The 18,969-nt window shown below is 48.3% G+C and overlaps 1 protein-coding gene across 1 annotated transcript in view; it reads right to left on the bottom strand.

Annotated features, from left to right (window-relative positions):
* Window positions 1-18,969, bottom strand: part of Znf536 (zinc finger protein 536) — a 248,580-nt gene that overhangs the window by 142,420 nt on the left and 87,191 nt on the right. The window contains exon 3 of the mRNA XM_038338345.1: window positions 14,726-16,294. Coding sequence (XP_038194273.1) covers window positions 14,726-16,294 — 1,569 coding nt within the window. The remainder of the gene's footprint in view (window positions 1-14,725; window positions 16,295-18,969) is intronic.

Here is an 18,969-nt window from a genome sequence, read left to right as displayed (position 1 = left end):
CCAAATATCTTTTTTATGAAGGGAATAAGATTCCAGGGGTAGAAATGATTTCTGGGTGGTATGTGGGTCAACAAACATGAGGGAAGTGGGTCATTTTCCTCTGGGTACCCTCATGCCAGGTACACATATACTCTCTTGGTATATAAAAGCCACTCTCTTTCCTGTTTCTTCTTGTTCACGCATCCCAAGGTAGTGGTACACATTACTTTAATCTGTTTGTTCTTGGCCACTACTGGATATAGAAAATACACTGTATTAAAAGAACTGGAGCTGGGCACAGTAAGCACATGCCTGTGGGTTCACACTTGGTAGGCAGGAGCGAAAGGATTGCCACATTCTAGAACAGTCTAGGTTACTGTCTCAAAAAAAAAAAAAACCCATCAAAACAAAAAACAAAAGAAAACAAACAAAAAAAAACACTAACAGAGGCTTGGCAGTATAGCTCAATGGTTTAACCCTTTTCTGGATAACATTACATTCTGGCTGTCCAGAGAGCCTCTCCAGTTGCTAGGTTCCAGGGCTGAGATCTGACATGGATGTTTCAGGGAATAACTCTCTGCTTTCCCCAAGTTGCATGCTGTAACCAAGTCAAGGGCCACAGAGCCCCTCTCTAATGGGAAGGTCATGGCTTTGACTGTGAGACATTTTTAGGAATCAAGTGGTCTGATGGGGTACCTGACTGGCTTGGTGTTACAAGCTGAGAGCAAATCTCGACACAGAGTGAGTGTCCGACCCCCCGACCCCAGCACTACCTCCCTCCTGATCTACGGTCCCATCCTTGGCCAGTTCCCAGGGACAGGCATTCATTTGGCCAGCTGCACCTTGAAGCAAGAGAGTGAGACTCTCAAGCCCAGTGGAGCTGACTCCCCCGGTGACCCCAGAAGACCCAGAGGAAGTCTCTGGCCAGTCAAAGAAGGGGAGCAGAGCAGCACAGCCCCCACAGGAGAGGGGCTGCTCTTAGCCTTTGGCAAAGCAGGACCAGATGGCCACCCTCATTCGAGATGTCAGTGGTGACCTCGCAAGTCAACACATAGCAAGTACATCTTAATCAGAGTGAGTCCTTCCTGTCCTGGACAAGGCGATTGCACCAGCCCGCCCCTCAAGGAAACATGACCTCCTTAATCACAGCCTGCTGGAGGGCCCTGCCTGGCCCTGCCTGGCCCTGCAGCCAGCAGTGGCCATCTCTACCCCTGCCCATCCCAGAGCTGGGCTCTCTCGGTGGCCTGGCGGAGTCTGGGCTGCAGAGAAGCAGCCTCCGAATTTCCGTCTCGAATAATAACTCACATTACTTGGATCCCATCTGCACCAGGGAAGGCAGAGCAGGGAGAGAACATAAAACACAAAGTTCCCACAGACAACATCTGTCTTAGTGCAAACAATGGACCATTATCTTGTAAATAATTCTGATTAAGCTGCAGCATTTCCTCCCATAACTGACTGTTGGGGAGCAGCGTGGGGAAGAGGACACAGCTGGAGCGGCAGGCCCTGGCCACCAGGTGCTGTGCTGGGGAACCTCACCTGACCTTTAGCTCCCCCCATCCTCACCAAGAGTGCCTAAGCACCTCTCTCCCTGGCCCTGTCAGACCACAGACACCTACCACCTGCAGCCTAGGCTGCTTTCCTGTCTCTGTTTTCTCTCTCTCTTTCCTCCCTTGGATCCCTTTTTTCTAGTTCCTCCTTCTATGGTTTTCTCCTTCCTCCCCTCTGCCTGGCTCCTAGGGTAGGGCTGGGCTGTTCAACATGATGAGAATGGTACCCATTCTGAGGACTTAACACTTGCAGGTCTTAATGCTCGCTCTCTGGGAGTTGTCAGGCCTGGGGAATCCTCCCCAAATCCCTCTTCCCACCCCTAAGGACTGGGTCCATCATGCCCAGGCCCACACCACAGTGCCCCTCCCACCTGTGTCTTCTGGGATGCCACTCAACTCCTGCCTTGTCACCTGCCTCATGAAGCATCCCCTACTGAAAACTGGAGACTGAACAAAGCCACCCCAGCATTATGGAATCTTGGTCCTTGACCTGCGTAAAAGCATTTATCCCCAAAGGCCCCCAAGAAAATAACCCTTGTGATTTAAAATTAAACAATGGCCCTGAGTGTGGTTCAGAAAGGACAGATACTCCAAGTCCAAAATTTTAATGTAAAACAAACCCACTCAGCAGCAACCCTGTTCCCACCCCCTGGCCACTAGGGATGGGTGTTGCTGTTTTCCTAAGTCCTGATACCATTAGCAGACAGGAAAACAGCTCAGTTAGAGCCAGTGGGGCTGTCTGTGAATCCCAAGGATGGTCTCATGGGGCCAGATTTCCAGATGTGTTCAGTCCATGTATGAGCGATCCCAGCTAGGTGTGCAGACAGAAGACTTTTAAGTGGTGAGTGCAGTGGGCCAGAATGGGTACCCAGGCCTAGCCAAACCATAACCCACTCCACACCCCCATGGCAGGTTTATATGGCACTCTGTCTGGGCCCCTCTTGCTAACAGAAGTCCTAAAATGATTGATGGGAGAGCAACTTGTCTCTAAGTTGTGTATATACTTATAACCATTTTATTCTCTTAGAGGTGGCCAAGTTTCCCACTTGATGGTCAAACTGAGGGTTTTCAATCCCAGCACTTGGGCGGCAGAGGCAGGCAGATCTCTGTGAGTTCGAGAGCAGCCTAGTCTACAGAGTGAGTTCCAGGACAGCCAGGGCTACACAGAAAAACCCTGTCTCGAAACCCTCCCCCCAAAAAGAGGTGGCTCTGCCAAGACATTCAAGAAGTCAGAGACTGAAAGAACAGAAAAGTCCCAGGAAGGGAAGGATGTAGCTAGAACTCTGTGCCCCACTCACGTAAGAAACTCTCAATACCACCCGCCTCTCCAGAACTCTGGCTGTGTACATTGAGTGGAAATGACAACCACGGGACGTTTATGTCCAAGAGGGACACACTGGCTTAGCAGGCTGAATAACCTGTAAATTGCTTAGGGATCTTTAATTATCATAAGAAATATCTTCTCAAGAGGTTGAAACAGAAAAACTCAGCGAAGACAAGCCTTTTTCTCACCCTTTCATGAAGCTAAAAACCCAGCTCAGTTGACTCTTCCTGTGGCAACTGTCTTCTGGAATCAACAGAGAAACTCTTTGGTGGTCTTCTAAAAATTTAGGAGAAGTCCCTCTAAGCCATGACATGCCCTGTAACCTACAGTGATTGGATGTCTTTGCTCAAACTGGAGCCCTGTATGTTGAAGCACCATACTTTGCGGAAATACCGGAGTCCTCCCATATCCTAAGGCCTTCAGGTGAGTCTCATGAGGACTGTGCTACTCACTGGCTGTAGGGTGGCAATTGAAGATGAAGGCTACAGGAGGCCATGAAGGACATAGATTGGAGACCAAAGAGGCAATCCTGCTGCTTATCCCCCCAAAGAAATGGAGAAGTGAGCCGTTTGAGCTCCGTGGTGATGCCAGATGCCCGGTCACCTGACCCCAGACTGACTCTATGACCCTTATGGTAAACTTTCTCCTAAGCTAAGAAGCTGGGTACTTCTCAGCATTTAATATCTGTGGTTCACTTCCCTCTGGGAACCACAGAATTAGCTCATGTACTCTCATCCGTGGCTCTGGCAGGTCTGGAATGATCTACAATATAGCCAGAAGGGAGAAAATAAATGTCCCAGGTCTGCTCCTGGAGGTAGCCTTCTCACGAACCACTCTCAGTGTCCTCCCGCATCAACTACTTGAGGCCAGATGACCTAGAGATCTGCTTTTGGGTGACCCTCGTCATGTCACCAAGGGAATCTGAAAGGGCTGAGAAAAAAAAAAAAACTATGGTCCCTTTCCTTAAGAAGAAGGTGGCACATGGCTTTAATTCCAGCACTCAGGAGGCAGAGATAGGTGGATCTCTGAGTTCAAGGTCAGCCTGGTCTACGGAGTGAGTTCCAGGACAGCCAGGGCTGCACAGAGAAACCCTGTCTTGAGAAACAAAATGACAACAACAGAAAAGGAACTCACTGGAATGTGAACTCTTAATAACCCAACCACAGAGGCAACTGTTCCTTCCCAGGCAAACACACCTTGGAGTACCCTCTCTTTGTGGTTAGCCCCAGTCCTCCTCCCAGAACATACCAACCACTGGGCTCAAAACAGAAAAAGCAATGTGCCCATCATATAAAAAGCAATGATTTGGCAGAACAACTGAAATTGCCTTCCCAGGTGGGTTGAGTTTCTCCCTTTAAATGAATAACTAAGAGCATCTTATGTAAATCTCACTACAGAAATTCACGACAGAAACTTAACCCAGTGAACAGGCTGTGGCTGAGTGGGCGTGTCTGGGCAGCACAGAGCAAGAAGATGCACTCCTCAGAGAACCAGCCAGCATCAGTGCCTACAAATGGCTATTTCTGATAATGAGCTAACTGCACAGAGTTCTCTGACTTTGACCTGGGAATGGGCTCAGATTCTGTTCGTTCAGGGACAGCACTGTCAATGTGCGCCTGTGTATTTAATCACTGTGAAGTTCCTTTGAGAAAAACAGAATATATGCATACACTAATCTGTCCCCCAAACTTAGATTTTCTCCTTCACTGGAGTCTCAAAAGTCCGTTAAGGTGTACACACTTCCAAAACATGTGAACAGAGACACGAGTGTGGAGGTTTCCTGCAAACCTCCTTGCCTTCCTTGGCCTCTTGCATCTGAAGCCACAGACACCTTTTTGTTCCTCCATTCCATAGATGGGGACCCTTTTGGGGTCTCCTATGCAGCACAGGGCAGAAGCCGACCATGCTGGGACCAGTCTAGGCTGTAACAGTCAAAGTAGGTCCAGAGGGGGTCATTTGTGTTTGCCCCAGGTCTGAATCCAAACTTGTGGGTCTTGTATAATCCATACATATATATATATGGGGGATGGGGAACCAACAGGAAGAATTACCAGCCTCTATGCAAAGCTCTTAAATGAAGTTGACTGATGTCCCAGGGGCCTGGGTCTATGTGGCTCCCTTTGCAGACAGCAGACAGTGTGTTCCCGAGAACATTCCACTGGTGATATGGGAATTGTTTGTTATCCAGAGGTGGAGATGGTAAGGAGAAAGTGGGGAGGGGTAGGAGGATCAGAACAAGGTGGGCGTCCCAAAATGAGAGGTGGGTGGAGGCTGGTCCATAGTAATGGGAGAATTTGAACCCATGGAGGAGGTCTCTTCTAAGCTTCCCCAATTACCACAGGGGAGCAACTCAGGAAATACCCTGCTTATGAAGAGGAAATGCTACCAAGCCTTCTTGCTTAGAGACCCCAGGAGAGGGACTGGGCCCTGAAAGAAGGAAGACAGAACAGCAGATGCCTGGCTATGTGGCTCCAGGGAGCCCTCCCGGCTGTCAGTGTTGTGGGTGGAAGATAAGGAATCCTCCTGTGCCTCCTTCCTCCTTATTTTGTACCCCGCCTTGCCCCTCCCAAGCCCTGGCCCCTTAGGGCTTGCAGCAGGGTCCCTCAAAATCCTGTTTCAGTCAAAGTGACCAACCCAGTAAGTGTAATGCTATCTGCAGGTTTGGGGAAACTGGTTTTAAATGATGGGTAAAGCTGGGGACAATGCTCAGCCTGGGGGTGGGGAGGCATACCAGGAGAAGTACAGATGAATAGCTGGAGACAGAGATGAATCACCCTCTTTCTGTATCCCACATCTTTTGGGACACTTCCCACATTTGAGAGCACTCAGAAAGGAAGATGAGGTTCTTCTGTGTTCCCTTGGTGCCCACTCAGCCTGCACCCTGGTGGAGCTGGCCTTGCTTGGTTGTGGCCACGTAAACCTGGCACCTGGAGGGAACAGACCCCTCCTTCATTTTCATTAGGCATTTGGGGATTGTCCTTTCCCCCTCTGGAACCCACAGTGTGACCTCAGTGTGACCTTCAGGGGTCTAGTAACAGCCCCAGTGCAGAGCACTGGACTCTGGGAAGGTTAGAAATCCTCAAGACCTCCTCTACTTCCCACGGGACCTCTCCTCCCATCTTCTCAATTCCAGGTCTTACTCACTATCCCTTCCCCCTAGTCAGAGGCTCCTTAATGCTGCACTGTGACGTCAGGGGTCAAGATAAGCGGTCATTGTAAGACACACTGGACAGACTGTTTCTCCTAGCCGAGATGACACCAAGGCCAAGGTTGAGAACAATTTTTAATGGACAGTTCTCTACCCCCACCCTCTTGTTGGACACTTCATTTGAGGATGTGAACAATCCTTGGAGCCTTGGATTCTATGCCCTGACCCTGTGGGACCAGTTGGAGTGAGTACATCGTGTGCAGAATTGGGAAGCTAGGGAGCTTAAGGACCAGAGCCCAGCTCATGGAACAACAAAAGCAGGCAACACGTAAAGAGGCAAGGTGGAGTAAAAAAACAAGTCTGTCAAAACACAGACGGTGACCAAACATCTCAGGAGAATGAAAATGTTGCCAAACTCCCTGAACCCGTCACAGCATGGAGGAACACACGGATCTCTGGAGAAGGCTGGACCTAAGGAGCCTCTTCCACTTCTGACGTTGTGTACAGTGGCCTGTCTCCTCCACCCAGGGGTCTAGTGAGTGGTCCTATGGTTCAGAAACCTGCCTAAGACACACGATGCAGAGATGGGCGTGTGTCATTGGGCTCTCTGGCGCCCCCTACAGTCATCACGCCAAAACAGGGAAGTGGCTTTCCTTCTTGCCTGCTGGTGAATTGTTGCTTGTAAGGGCCACCTGAAGATGAATGGCAATGTTGAGGAGCTGAGGCCCCCTGATGAGAGAAGAATGTGAGGGGCGAGGGGGTGCTGTGGAATGAATTAACATAATGACTCAAAACTGCACTAATGTTTCACAGCTTTTTTTTTTATTAGCAATACCAAGATAACTTATTGAAGCATTTTTAGTATTGTTTTACATTCCATTCATAAATGACCTAACTTGTAACTCAGCATACAGCACACGGAAAGATAGGGTTTGACACTTATGCAGGAAACTACAATTATGATAACTTACATGCCTTCATTACCAGGAACACCTTAATATATCTTCTAATTATTTCAACAACAGTCTATTCCAAAGCACAGGATAACCCGGTACACGTTTACACATTTTGCTTAGGTCGCCGTTTCTACGTTGTGACTGTCAGAGTGCTGCTTGTTGGGGTTTTACTGTCACCTGTTCCTGGATAATACGACGACCTGACACAATATTAAACTAGCAATATTTCTGCTTAAATACTATGGAGAAAGATAATTACTGCACTTTTCTGTATTCTTCTAAAGTGTTACAAAATACATGACAATCAGACACAGGCGAGGAAGGCTGACGAGACTAGCATGGGGCCCAGCCCTGTGAGCTCAGGTGAGCTGGCAGGACACACACACTGCCCCCAGTCAGGTTTTCATTGATCCAGGAACCTGCCACCCACCAGGATTTGTCATTCGGGGTCTGTGACATGGAGTGAATCTCCTCGCTCACTCAGGTTACTAAGCCTTTGCATCCATTACTACTGGGAAATATCTGGGGGCAATGTTTCCAGCCACTCTCGACTCTACAAGGACTGTAGGCTGGTGTGCTGTGTGCACACACATACCTGTGCCAGTAGGAATTATTTACTCAAGACATATATGTGTATACGCTCTTCTGTTGATTTTGCACGGTTAACAAGTTGCAGATAAACCACGAAGGAGCACAGACAGACAAGGGGAAGTCCAGACAGAGTGACTAGGACATGGGGTGTCACTTACCTGAAAGAAAACATGTAGATTTATTAATCCAGAAACTGTTTGGGGCTAGAGGTGCGTGGAAGTGAGGGAAGGGTCATAGTCCCTACAGTTTAATAGAACAGATGACAATAGAGGAATACTTATAATACGTGGTCTTTCTGGCTCTGGCTAATGCAGGACTAGGCTACATAATTAGAGCAGGCGAGCAATTAGGTATAGAGGTATTATTGATCAGCACTAAGTAATAGGACATAATTAGTACCTTATTTTAAACCTGGGCTTTGCATACAACATCTGAAAAAAGAAGGGAAGGAAAGAAGGAAGGAAGGAAGGAAGGAAGGAAGGAAGGAAGGAAGGAAGGAAGGAAGGAAGGAGCGAGCATCCCGATTCTTTCTGCAGCTGACATGTGACCTGAGTCTAAATAGATGACTGTCACTGTCATTTCCAACCATCACTGCCATTCAGGCAGATGTCAAAGCTTTAGCCCAGGTCTTCTATCCCCACTGTCACACACCGGGTTCCACCAGCACGTGTCTGTTCTGACTCGTCCTCAACTGTCCTCCCTGATCCCAATCTTAACTCATTATCAAAGGAGGGAAAATACAGATTTCTTTCTTTTTTTTTTTAACAAAAACACTTGGCTGAGATTCCTTGGTTTCATGCAATCCCCAAAGAAATATGGATGCAGCCACCAAGATGAACTCTACCAGACTTTTCTCCTATTTCAGAGGCAATGTTGATTCAGACAGTAGCTTCTGGAGCCAAAACGATGCAGCAAAAGGCAAGAAACATAAACAAGGCTAAATGTCACCAATGTTTGCCGACTCACAGACACCATCCATTTGTTTGTTCTGAAATGACGAGTGGACCATTTGGCAAACACAATGCCATCCCCACAACAGTTCTGTCATCCTGCCGTGCAAGCGACATCACACCATTCCCATTCCCTTTCATTTAAAAAGAGGGAAGGAGAGGGAAAGAACACTGTCATCAGAGGGGCTGTCTCTTTGTCAGGCATGGCACCGCCATGCAGCCCTGGGTGAGGGCAGAGGAGAGCCTCGCCAGAGTGCCGACATCAGCAGGAGAGTCTACCTACCGGATGCCACCTGGGAACAGGCCCATCAGTCAGACACAGACTCTATAGTTAGCTGGGAGGTCCCCGACAGGGCCAGACAAGCATAGGGAGGAGGTACTTTCCAGGACCTTAGGAGGCTCTGTCCTCGGGTTTTGCAGTAAGTCAAATGGCCCTTCCTACTGGGAAAACACTACGCCAAGGAATGGGCTAGGAAAGAGGCTGAGACAAATCTAAAAATGGTCAAAGTGGGCAAGGACAGAGAGGGGAGCGGAATGCCTGTCCTAGCCTCTGAAGGCAGCCGTGTGCTCTGGACTTCTTAGGTGGTCAGCAAAGCACCACTGCACTGGATGGGGCGGCAAGGACCCCCCCCCCCCCACACACATACCTCCATTCCTTCCACTTCCTAGCATCTCACCTTCCACAGGATTGGCTGGATTTTGTTTAGGCATCCACACACTTTGCAGAATGGGATTTTGTGGTTATTGTCCAGTGTCATTTCCCTAATGGCACCTACTAGGTTCAGGGACACAGAATGTATCAGCTACCAACGGCAACGCATCGTGACCCACGCTCAGGTGTCTGCATGTGTTATAGTCGACATGTGTGGTACTTCATGTGCCAACAACAGCTACTGTACTGGCTAATTTTATGTCAGCTTGACACAGGCTAGATTCATCTGAGAGGAGGGAACCCCAATTGAGAAAATGTCTCTATAAGCTCTGACTGTAGGCAAGCTGTAGAGCATTTTCCTAATCAGTGATTGGGAGTGACCCAGTGGGCAGCACCCTCCATGACCTCTGCATCAGCTCCTGCCTCCACGTCTGCCCTGCTTGAGTTCCCGCACTGACATCACTCAAGGACAGACTGTTACTTGGACAGGTAATCCAATCCCTAAGCTGCTGTTTGGTCATGGTGTTTCATCGCAGCAATAGAAACCTTAAGTAGAACAGCTGCCTTGGGCTTCCCTACCTCGCCCCAGACCTTAGCCAGTTCTAAAAAAAAAAAAAAAAAAACAAAAAAAAAACAAAAAAAAAAAAACAAACAAACAAAAAAACAAAAACAAAAACCAGAACAGAACTTATAATCGTATGTCCTAAGCACCTGTTTTATATCTGGAACTGAATGGTAGCCACTGGGATGGTGACATCACAGAGATGAATTTCCTGTTCATGGACTGCAGGGTGGGGACGTGAGCAAACAAAACTCTCCATCACACTGATGCTAAAGGGTCAAAGACTTGGGGATGTACCATCGCCTGGTCGCTGCACCTTCAGGTGGGCACTCATCTTACCGAGGCATCTGCCCCAGGCTCTTAGCTGTTTGACATCTTCCTTCCTCCCTGTACTTCTGTCTGTGGAGAGCCAGCTGCCGTAGGGCTAAGTCACAGCCATTCCGTCTCTTCTGCCTGTGGTGTTGTGAGGGGATGGGAAGGAGTACCCCTCTGGAGGTCCTCACACGCACACGGCCTCCTCTGGAAGGTCTACTTGGCATTGGCTGGAGGGAGTCCTGCCTGCATCATCTCCCTGTCCACCAGAACAGTGGAAGGCAGGCTTCTCCATCTCTGACTCTGGCAACGGCCCAGGAACGTCCCTCTTCGCACCAGAGCCTGTCCACTTCCAGCTCGCCCCTTGCTTTAGCTCATAAACTTTCACTGGCATGCAGTCACACCGTCTACGGCTTCTTTGGTGCTATCGGGCATAGCAGAGTCGAAATAAGAGGTGCTCCTGCCTTGTCGGCTTGGAAATAGTTACCCTCCACCCTTCAGAAAATACACGCTGACCTTTGGCTCCAGGGTGCATGGCTGAAAGACGTGTTCTGACTGCCCATGCAGAGAAATCATGGTGGGACAGAAGTCACCTCTTAAGACAATGTGATTTGGTTACTGTGTCTCATCACGTCAGACATTTTAGAACACATGGTGGAGCGAGATTTTGATGCTGCTGCTTTGGTGTGGGAGGCAGGTCCCCATTCTCTCATCTTTGCGAAATGCAGTGGGCTTTCCTTCCACAATTTGGGTTGAGGCAGTTTTGGAATTCGCTGGGAATAAGGCGTTGGGAATACTGGGGCTATTCCTGAGTGACGGCCTTGCCTTCCCTGACTTCCTCCCATCCATCAGGATAGCACTTGGGCTGACAGCTACTACACACAGGGTCTCATCACCACCATCGACATGCTGATGGATCCTCCACATGGGGCTGGCCTTCCTTGAGTGGTAGCAATTCCAGGCCAGAGTTAAGGGTAAAGGAACTGTGCTTTCTTTCCCCTCTTCCAGCCCCTTAACTTGACAAGAATTTCGCATCACCAGGCCTAGCCCAGAAAGCTCAGAAAAGGACAGAGAAAATCATGTTTGAGAAGCTAACACAGAAATTTCAGGCAGCTCTGACTGGGTGCCTCAGTTTCAAAAGGCAAGGTTAGGAGTGGCCCAGGTGGTCCCACTCCCCCACACAAGCCCTGGGGTGAAGTGTGGTCTTTAGTGTTTCTATGTAGTGATCTGCAGGTTCTCTGTAGACCGGCTGCACTGTGTGTGCCTCGGGTTGTGCCTCCCACACCCTCCTGGTTCTCTCAGCAGCATTTCCACAGTGGCTCCGCAGGCTGGACAAGGAACCTGTCTGCCCTGCCTGCCAGTGGATGCACACAGCTCTAGGCCTCACTTGCCCCCTTTTTCAAATATGGCGTGAAGCCTGCTCCACTGCAGAGCCGAGGTCAGATCCACTCTGGTGATACGCAGGCCACAGTGAAGCTCTCTGGCAGCACATCTTTGCCTTTCTTACACCGTACAACAGAATAAGGGAGTATGGGACATGCCTAGATCCTAAAAGTCACCTTCAGAAGCTAAAGTTTTGGCCAGAACAGGGTTTCATGTGATGAGATCAGACCAGTGACATCTGACCCTCTCTAACAGCAACTTAACAAGCTGCTCTCCAGCTGATTCTGAGATGACTCCGGATCTCCCAGAGGATCGTCTAGAACAAGTCCCTGACACACTGACACACCAGCCTCTTTTGAAAAGTTACCATCTTACCCCCTGTAGGGGCATTGCTATAGGACTCTCATCACCGAAAGGATGGAGTAGCCTCTTTGTCAGCTTGCTCTCCTGCACCCAAGTCAGAACGTATCAGCTATATATAAATGGTGAGTGCACACTGGCCAGGACCTCAGGTCTAAGCACCTGGGGACTCAGGACCAAAGTTCTCAAAGTTAGCAAGCAACAGTGCAGTAATTAGCGTTATCGCCTGGGTGAACAATGCCCAACACACAGTCCTACATACAGGCAGGAGAAAAGACACGTTCTCTGATTTGCCGGCGGGTTCAAGAGGGGTTCCTGATTTTGTGGGGATCTACGTGACGCAGGGCAAAGATTGTACAGATTGTTTGTCAAGTACTTTTTACATCATGGGAGAAGAGAATTCTTCCTTATATAGAATAATTGTGAATTCCAGCCACCAGAGTTTCTGGGGCATCCAAGTGGGATTCTAGGCTGACTGAACCGATTAAATGAGGTTCTAAACTCAGCAATCTGGGAATAAGGCACAGATTTGGCAAAGCCCAGCTCCACGAGGAAGCCTAGCTGCTGGACCTGTTTGCAAAGCCACATCTACTTTAAGTGAGGCAGAGAAGAAATAAAGGTTGGGGGATAATTTAGGGCTCATGCCTTGAAGCAGGTCGTAGTGTAGAGCTTATAATATGCAAACTGTTTCAAGCAAGAGGGAAGTCTAGACCGAGGCAGGGAAGAGTCCAGTTGTTTTCCTATGAAACACCCACTCTCAGTCAGGGTGACCACTGCTCTCCTGGGTTCTAGGACACCACCACACCCAGCAAGGATATGAGATTATAGTTAATTATGCTGGGCCTGATGCCTGGGGACCAGAAGACAGGAAGAGACATCCCACCAGCCACCAAACCACAGCAGAAGATTCTAGAAAAAAATGGGGAACAACTGAAATGCAGGAGTGATGCTCTCTGGAAACAGGTGGCCAGAGGCCAGAATGAGGTTTGGGAGAGTATAAGGAGCAGGGACCCAGGAAGCTTTCTCTGGCCCAAAGTCTTCATGCACTTCAAAAGAGAGGGGCTGTGACTTGCATCCCAGGTCTGTTGCCTAGGGACTAACAACTTGAATGAACAGTATTTTGCTTAGGCCACGGAAATGTTAAGTGAGTGGTGTGAGCTGATGTCTGGGGAGGGGTTAGAGACTCCTGCCAGCTCTGCGAAATCTCAGGAGACTCAGCATCTCCCTACCCCATGCTGCCCCCTCCACCCCGCTGCCTGATGCAAAAGGACACCACTGGCCAAGCTTCCTCAAGGCAGGCAGCCTTTCTTCCACACTGATAGGAAGATGAGAAAATTAATGGGGGTAATATGAGCTCATTTCAATAATAATGAGCTTATGCACATGCCAGGTTTTGATCTTTTCTGATGCATGGATTCCTGGCAGGAATCATGGTCCTACGTAGGTAATTGAAAGAACTGAAAATAGACCTTTAAAAATCCTCAAACAACAACAACAACAACAATAATAATAATACTCATTAAACCACTGCAACCAAACTTTAAAAGAACAATAAAAGAAAAAGATTTAAATACCATTCTCTTTGGAAGGAAGTGGGGACTACTGGGCAGGCATAAATCCCTTCCCTTCTTTTAAATGTTGTTTTTAACAGCTTCAAGCGTAATGAATTGCACACGGTTAAAAATAGATCCGGGGTACTGGCTAATGGGGCCGTGTGAATCATTCAGTATAGAGAACCATCAATATTTTTTTTGAGCTGTCATAAATCCATTTAGTGATTTTTGACAATTCAAAAAGGTATTTCTGACTGCTTGATCCACTTCTTAGTGAATTAGGGAATGACAGAAAAACAAAAAGAAATTTATCGATTTAGATTATAAACAGCCTAGCTTTATGTTTTCCGCTCTGTGCTGAAGGAAACAGGATGCTGAGGTTTAGAAATGCTCCCTTGTGTCCAGCCTTCCCTCTTTTCCTCTCTTCCTTCCTTCCACAGAAGAAGGGTAAAATCTTTGAAATTCATTCATAAATTAGATGGTACAGCCCACGCTACTTGTCTATCGTGGGAATTTGGGGGTGGGGGAGTTTACAGGGAACACTACATGGAGCTGCTCTTTGCAGACCTGATTTCTACACATGAACACCTGGGTGCCAACAACATGATGCTGATCCTCTCTGCCCATCCCAATATCTGTTTGGACCAACTCCACTGTAGGACTGTGCTTTGTAAAATCTGGAATGATTACGGGGTAACAATATTCTTGAAGGAGGGAAAAAGGTATTGATCAGACAGAATGACAGACAGGTTAGACAGACAGACACAGACAGATGGCAACAACAGCAGAAGGCCAAAGTCACAGTAACTGCCATTTGATGTGTCGCAGGTGAGTCACAGACATCCCAAAGCCATCTCCCCGGTTTGGGGACGGTCCCTTGCCACACTGTTCGTGTGGTCATTTGGAGACAGTCCCTTGCCATATTATTAGTGTGGTGATTTTAGTATCCTCTAACTCAATAAAAGGAGCATAGTAGGGGAAGTCGATCATGGCAAAGCAATACACAATTCTCTGTACGCATCTTCTTTTTTTTGAATGAGTTAAAATATGGGGAAGTTTGCAAGTCACCACATCTGTTGGGTTTTTTTTAAGGTGAATTTTCTTTCCCTCCTCAACTTAGGAATGAAAAATGAGAGGAGAGTTCACACTCTGATACTGTCTCTGTCCCATGCCTCTGTACAGGCATTACACAGAAAGTTGGACCCTAAAAGTAATGAAACTTGACTTTCGTGATTGTCTACACTGACTGTATAGCACTGGTTTTTAAGGTTCAGTTTAAAATTTGCTAATGAGTACATAAACCCCATTTTGTTAAAGCCCACTGTTGTTGGCTTTTTTTTAATGCACAATTTAGCAGTGATGTTTTGGGGGAAATGAACTGAAGGAAGAGGATTCTAAAACTTACCACACAAGTCTGGCCTCTTGATACATCCAGAATTTGCTGTGCTGCTTGCAAGCCCGTTAAAGGCTGCTAAGCCATCGGCGCTGTAGGCCCTGAGGACCGACAACATGCTCATGGGTTTCTCCAGCCCCGGGGGACCCCGCTCCGGCTTTGGCAGCCCTGCTGAGGGGTCCTGGGCAGGAAGGAGACCTGGGTTGTGCCACTGTTCCTCTGACGGTTGGGCTAAAGGTGAGACCAGTCCCTGGATGGACTGGGAGGCGCCTGGGGGCAGCAGGTTGTCACCACCCTCGTTGCTGCCATCCTTGCTGAGAGCAGACAGTGGCTTGCTCGTCATTTCCGGTTCGGTGTCAATCTCCTCGTCCTCATTGTTTTCTCCCTTGGAGGAGTCCATGTCCTCAGAGGAGGCAATATCTGAGAGATCATCAGCAGGGTTTTTGTTTGTGGTTTCCGGGATCAGGAGAGGGGTGTCCTCTTCCAGGTGGGTTTTCCCATCAGGATTCTTGTTGGAGCAGGAGCCTGGGGCCCCTGAGCCAACCATAGTGGGGTAAACACCAAACTGTTTGTAGAAGTCAGATGGAAAGGTACAAAAGGCAGGGTCCATGTGGCCAGGCCACTGGCCACTCTTCTGGTCCCCTAGAGTCTCTTTTGCCGGCCCTTGGGCCATCTTCTCGGGAGCAGGGTCTAGAGCGCTGACAGCGCTAGACAGGGCCATTTCTTTGTTTGATTGTATGGAGGGCAAGACAGAGACCTTGCTGGCCTCCCGTGCCTGCTCTTTGCAGTTGACTGTCACCCCTGTGGGGTGATCTTTGCGCTTAGCTTTGCCTAGATGGTTGGCCTGGAGGTGAAGGGCCATCAGCTCCATGGAGGATGTGGTAAAAGCACAAAACAAGCAGCCATGCCACGCGATGCTGTCTTGCATGGTCACAGAGGAACCAGGGAGCGTGGTGGCATCTGGCCGCACAGATAAGTCCAGAGGCTCATACTGAGATTTCTCAGACTTCCTCTGGGAGGGCTTCCCGCTGGCTCTCTCCTCTCCACCATCCGTGGCGTGGGCTTTCATGGAATGGACATCAGATGGGAGTTTCTCTTTTGTGTCTTTCTTCTTCAGAGAGCCGAGGACAAAACTGTCCATGAAAGCCTGAAGGGACCCTTGGAAATTTACACCATTGCTCACGATGCTTTGATAAGCCCTTCCAATCTCTGAAAAGTAGGCGCTTTTGGAAGGAAGGTCAGAGCCTTTTAGGGCATCGGAAGACAGCTCTGAGGACATGCCAGTGGCCTGCCCTGCGTGATCTCCGGAGGAGAGCATGCCCGATGTCCACTGCTGAGAGGCAGGACCACCTCGGAAGTCAATTCCGGGGAGACCCTTCAAAGCCCCCCGCAGGATGTCTGGCCTGATAAACAACGGCGCTTTGCTGGGGGTCTCATCTTTGTGCTCTTGGTTCGGGGGCTGTCCTGACATTGGCCCAGCTCCATTCTGTCGCTCCCGATGGTGTCGCTCCAGGTGATACTTCAGGGATGCCGACTGCGTACCGGCGTAGTCACAGTGAGGACACTTGTAGGGTTTCTCACCTGCAAGATAGCGATGGAAGAGAAAACCAAGTATTTATCTCATCTTTGGTGTGCAGAACAAGGCTAGAAGGATCAACATTTGTTCTTTGAGACAAAGCAGCCCAAACTAATAATTAGCTAGAGAACGACTGTTTTTTAATAGAAGAATAATTTGTGCTCTTAAGCTTTTTTAATGATTTTGTACCATTGGGGACTATTGAGGGATGACACACTATCTACACACAATTAGCTATCTTTTTCTTTATCTAACATGTGAGAACGACTGTAGATTTAAAGGCTATGATTATGAAAATTAAGCATAATAATTTCGACCACAGTGATCATTAAAAGTAGAAGTTTAAAGCGACGGAGTACGTAACAAATGAGTGGCTTCGAATATTTTGTGTATACAAGAACGCTAGAATTTGTTTAAATTATACACATGGAAACCATTTTTAAACCTAAAAATTCTATGGCACTGTTACGCAAGACTGAAATGAATGATTTAAGCCTTGCTCCACAGTAAATCATGGATATAATTAGCAAATGGCATTCCGCACAAGCAATTCATCATTATTTGGAGGGCACCATTCCAGACGGGCTCTGATATCTGCAGACCTACTGCATTGTCTCTAAATAAAGAACTATAAATACCGATTCTATAAAATATTAATATCATTACAGTGCACTGTGATGGCGGGATGTAAAGACATATTGTTAAGATGAAAAGCAGCCGATAAAACTTAAGAGAAAAAAGGAGTAATAAAAGGCACCGAGTATATTTAGTTTCTGGATTTGAAATTAACATTATCTACTGGTCTTTGTCGAGCGCAGAATTTGTACTAATGGCAGTGCTGACGCTGAGGTAGTAAGCTGTGTAATTTACCTGTAATGGGCGCTTGCTGAAGAACAAAAAATAGCTTTAAAGTGTGTTTTGGAACATATAAGATTATTTTCACGAATTAAATATTTATTTGAATCCAACACCCAACTTCCATTGTTCTTTGTGTGATGAAGAGAGAGCCCCTTAACAGACAGCTTACATGGAGGGCAGAGGAGGATGAACACAAATGTGGATTTAAACACATCCCACGAACTTGCAGGCTAAACTGGCTCTTTTCTAGACTCTGTCCCCAGAAAGCTCTGGGGAACGGAGGAGTGGGAATCATAGCTTTTAGCTCACAGTTCTCTGTAAAAATCTACAATAATTTCTCCTAGGAAGCCCCGCCCCGCCCCGCCGCACACAAACATGCCCATCTTGTCACCCTGTCCTGTGTGCTATTGTCAAACATCTAGAAAGCCAGACAATCGCTTGTCGGGGAGGGAGCTCTGAAGACATTTCACTGCCTCTAATCTTGGGAGTATCAGGCACAGACTCCCTGTTCTCACAGCAGAGGGTGTTCTGGGGACTAACAGCCCAGGTGCTGAACAGGAGACACCGTGTGCACTGTGTGCCCGAGCTAAGGGACACTCCACCTGCCACATTCCGATGAGGGCACCAAGAGCTCTTGATGCATACCACGAGCAGCTGGGGCCTCCCTGGCTACTTCTGTGCCCTTGGGGTCTACTTTCTCCACAGCTGTCTCAGCTACATCAAAACTGTAAGCTCGCTGCTGGAGGAGATACGGCTCAGCAGTTAAGGAGCCCTGGCTGTTCTCTCAGGGGGCCTGGGTTCAGTTCCCAGCATCCACACAGTGGCTCACAGTCATCTGCAAGTTCCAGATGATACAGGGCTCTCTTCTGGCCTCTGTGGGCACTGCATGCACATGGCACACAGACATACATGTAGACAGACACTCATATAGGCAAAATAAAAATAAATCTTAAAAAGAAACTAGACATCAAGAGGCAGACTTTACATCTATAAGGACCATTTCCCTACTATGAGATTCAGGCACCCTAAGGCACTGCTGCCGGGCAGGGAACCGCTGGCACCTGATCAGCTGATGACCCAGTTGACCCTATCTGCCTGAGCCTAGTGGCTAGGTCCAGTGAGGGCACCGGCATGGAACACACGTCTGGAATCCGGGATCCTGACGGAAAGGTCAGTGCAGCCTGGGTAGGAGGGTGCAGCAAGGAGACAGCCACACAGCTGAGAAGAGCAGGCACTTGAGATGCTCAAGCTGCTCTTCATAAAAGCACCTGGAAGTGGTTGTGTGCATCTGATGGAGGGTCTATAGACAAAGCAAGGCGGGACGACGCAGCTTTGACTCAGGCCTGAGGTGGGCAGGGCAGGACCACAGGGATGTACAGAGGGTGTGTTTATACTTCCCGGGGATGCGTTTTTGAACTGCATACTGGGGTGTTGGTTCTCAGTCCACCCTGTGCAAGACAAACAGCAGGGAGTCAGGGAAGGCACCAGTGCCGGGTCCCGAGGTCTGGGATGGGGACCAGAGGTTGGCATTTGCACAAAGTGTCACTCGTATGTAATTCTGGCGTGTATACTTACTGTAAGGACTCTGCTAAAACCAACATGGGGCTGCCTGGGGTGCTTTAACAGGAGCTGATATCTGTCTCTCTCACCCTGTTCTAAACTAAGAGGCCTAAAAATATCAGCAAGGTTCTTGGTCTTTTCAAATCCCTTAGGAACCTGCATCGTCTTTATGAGGATCGTGGTATAACTCCCTTGGGGAGAAACACCCCCAAGGTGAGAGTTGTGACAAGACGAGCTTTGCACGGAAGACAAGCTAGACCCC

Source organism: Arvicola amphibius, chromosome 8, assembly GCF_903992535.2.
Source record: "Arvicola amphibius chromosome 8, mArvAmp1.2, whole genome shotgun sequence".
NCBI lineage: Eukaryota > Metazoa > Chordata > Mammalia > Rodentia > Cricetidae > Arvicola > Arvicola amphibius.
This window is presented reverse-complemented; position numbering and strand designations above follow the sequence as displayed.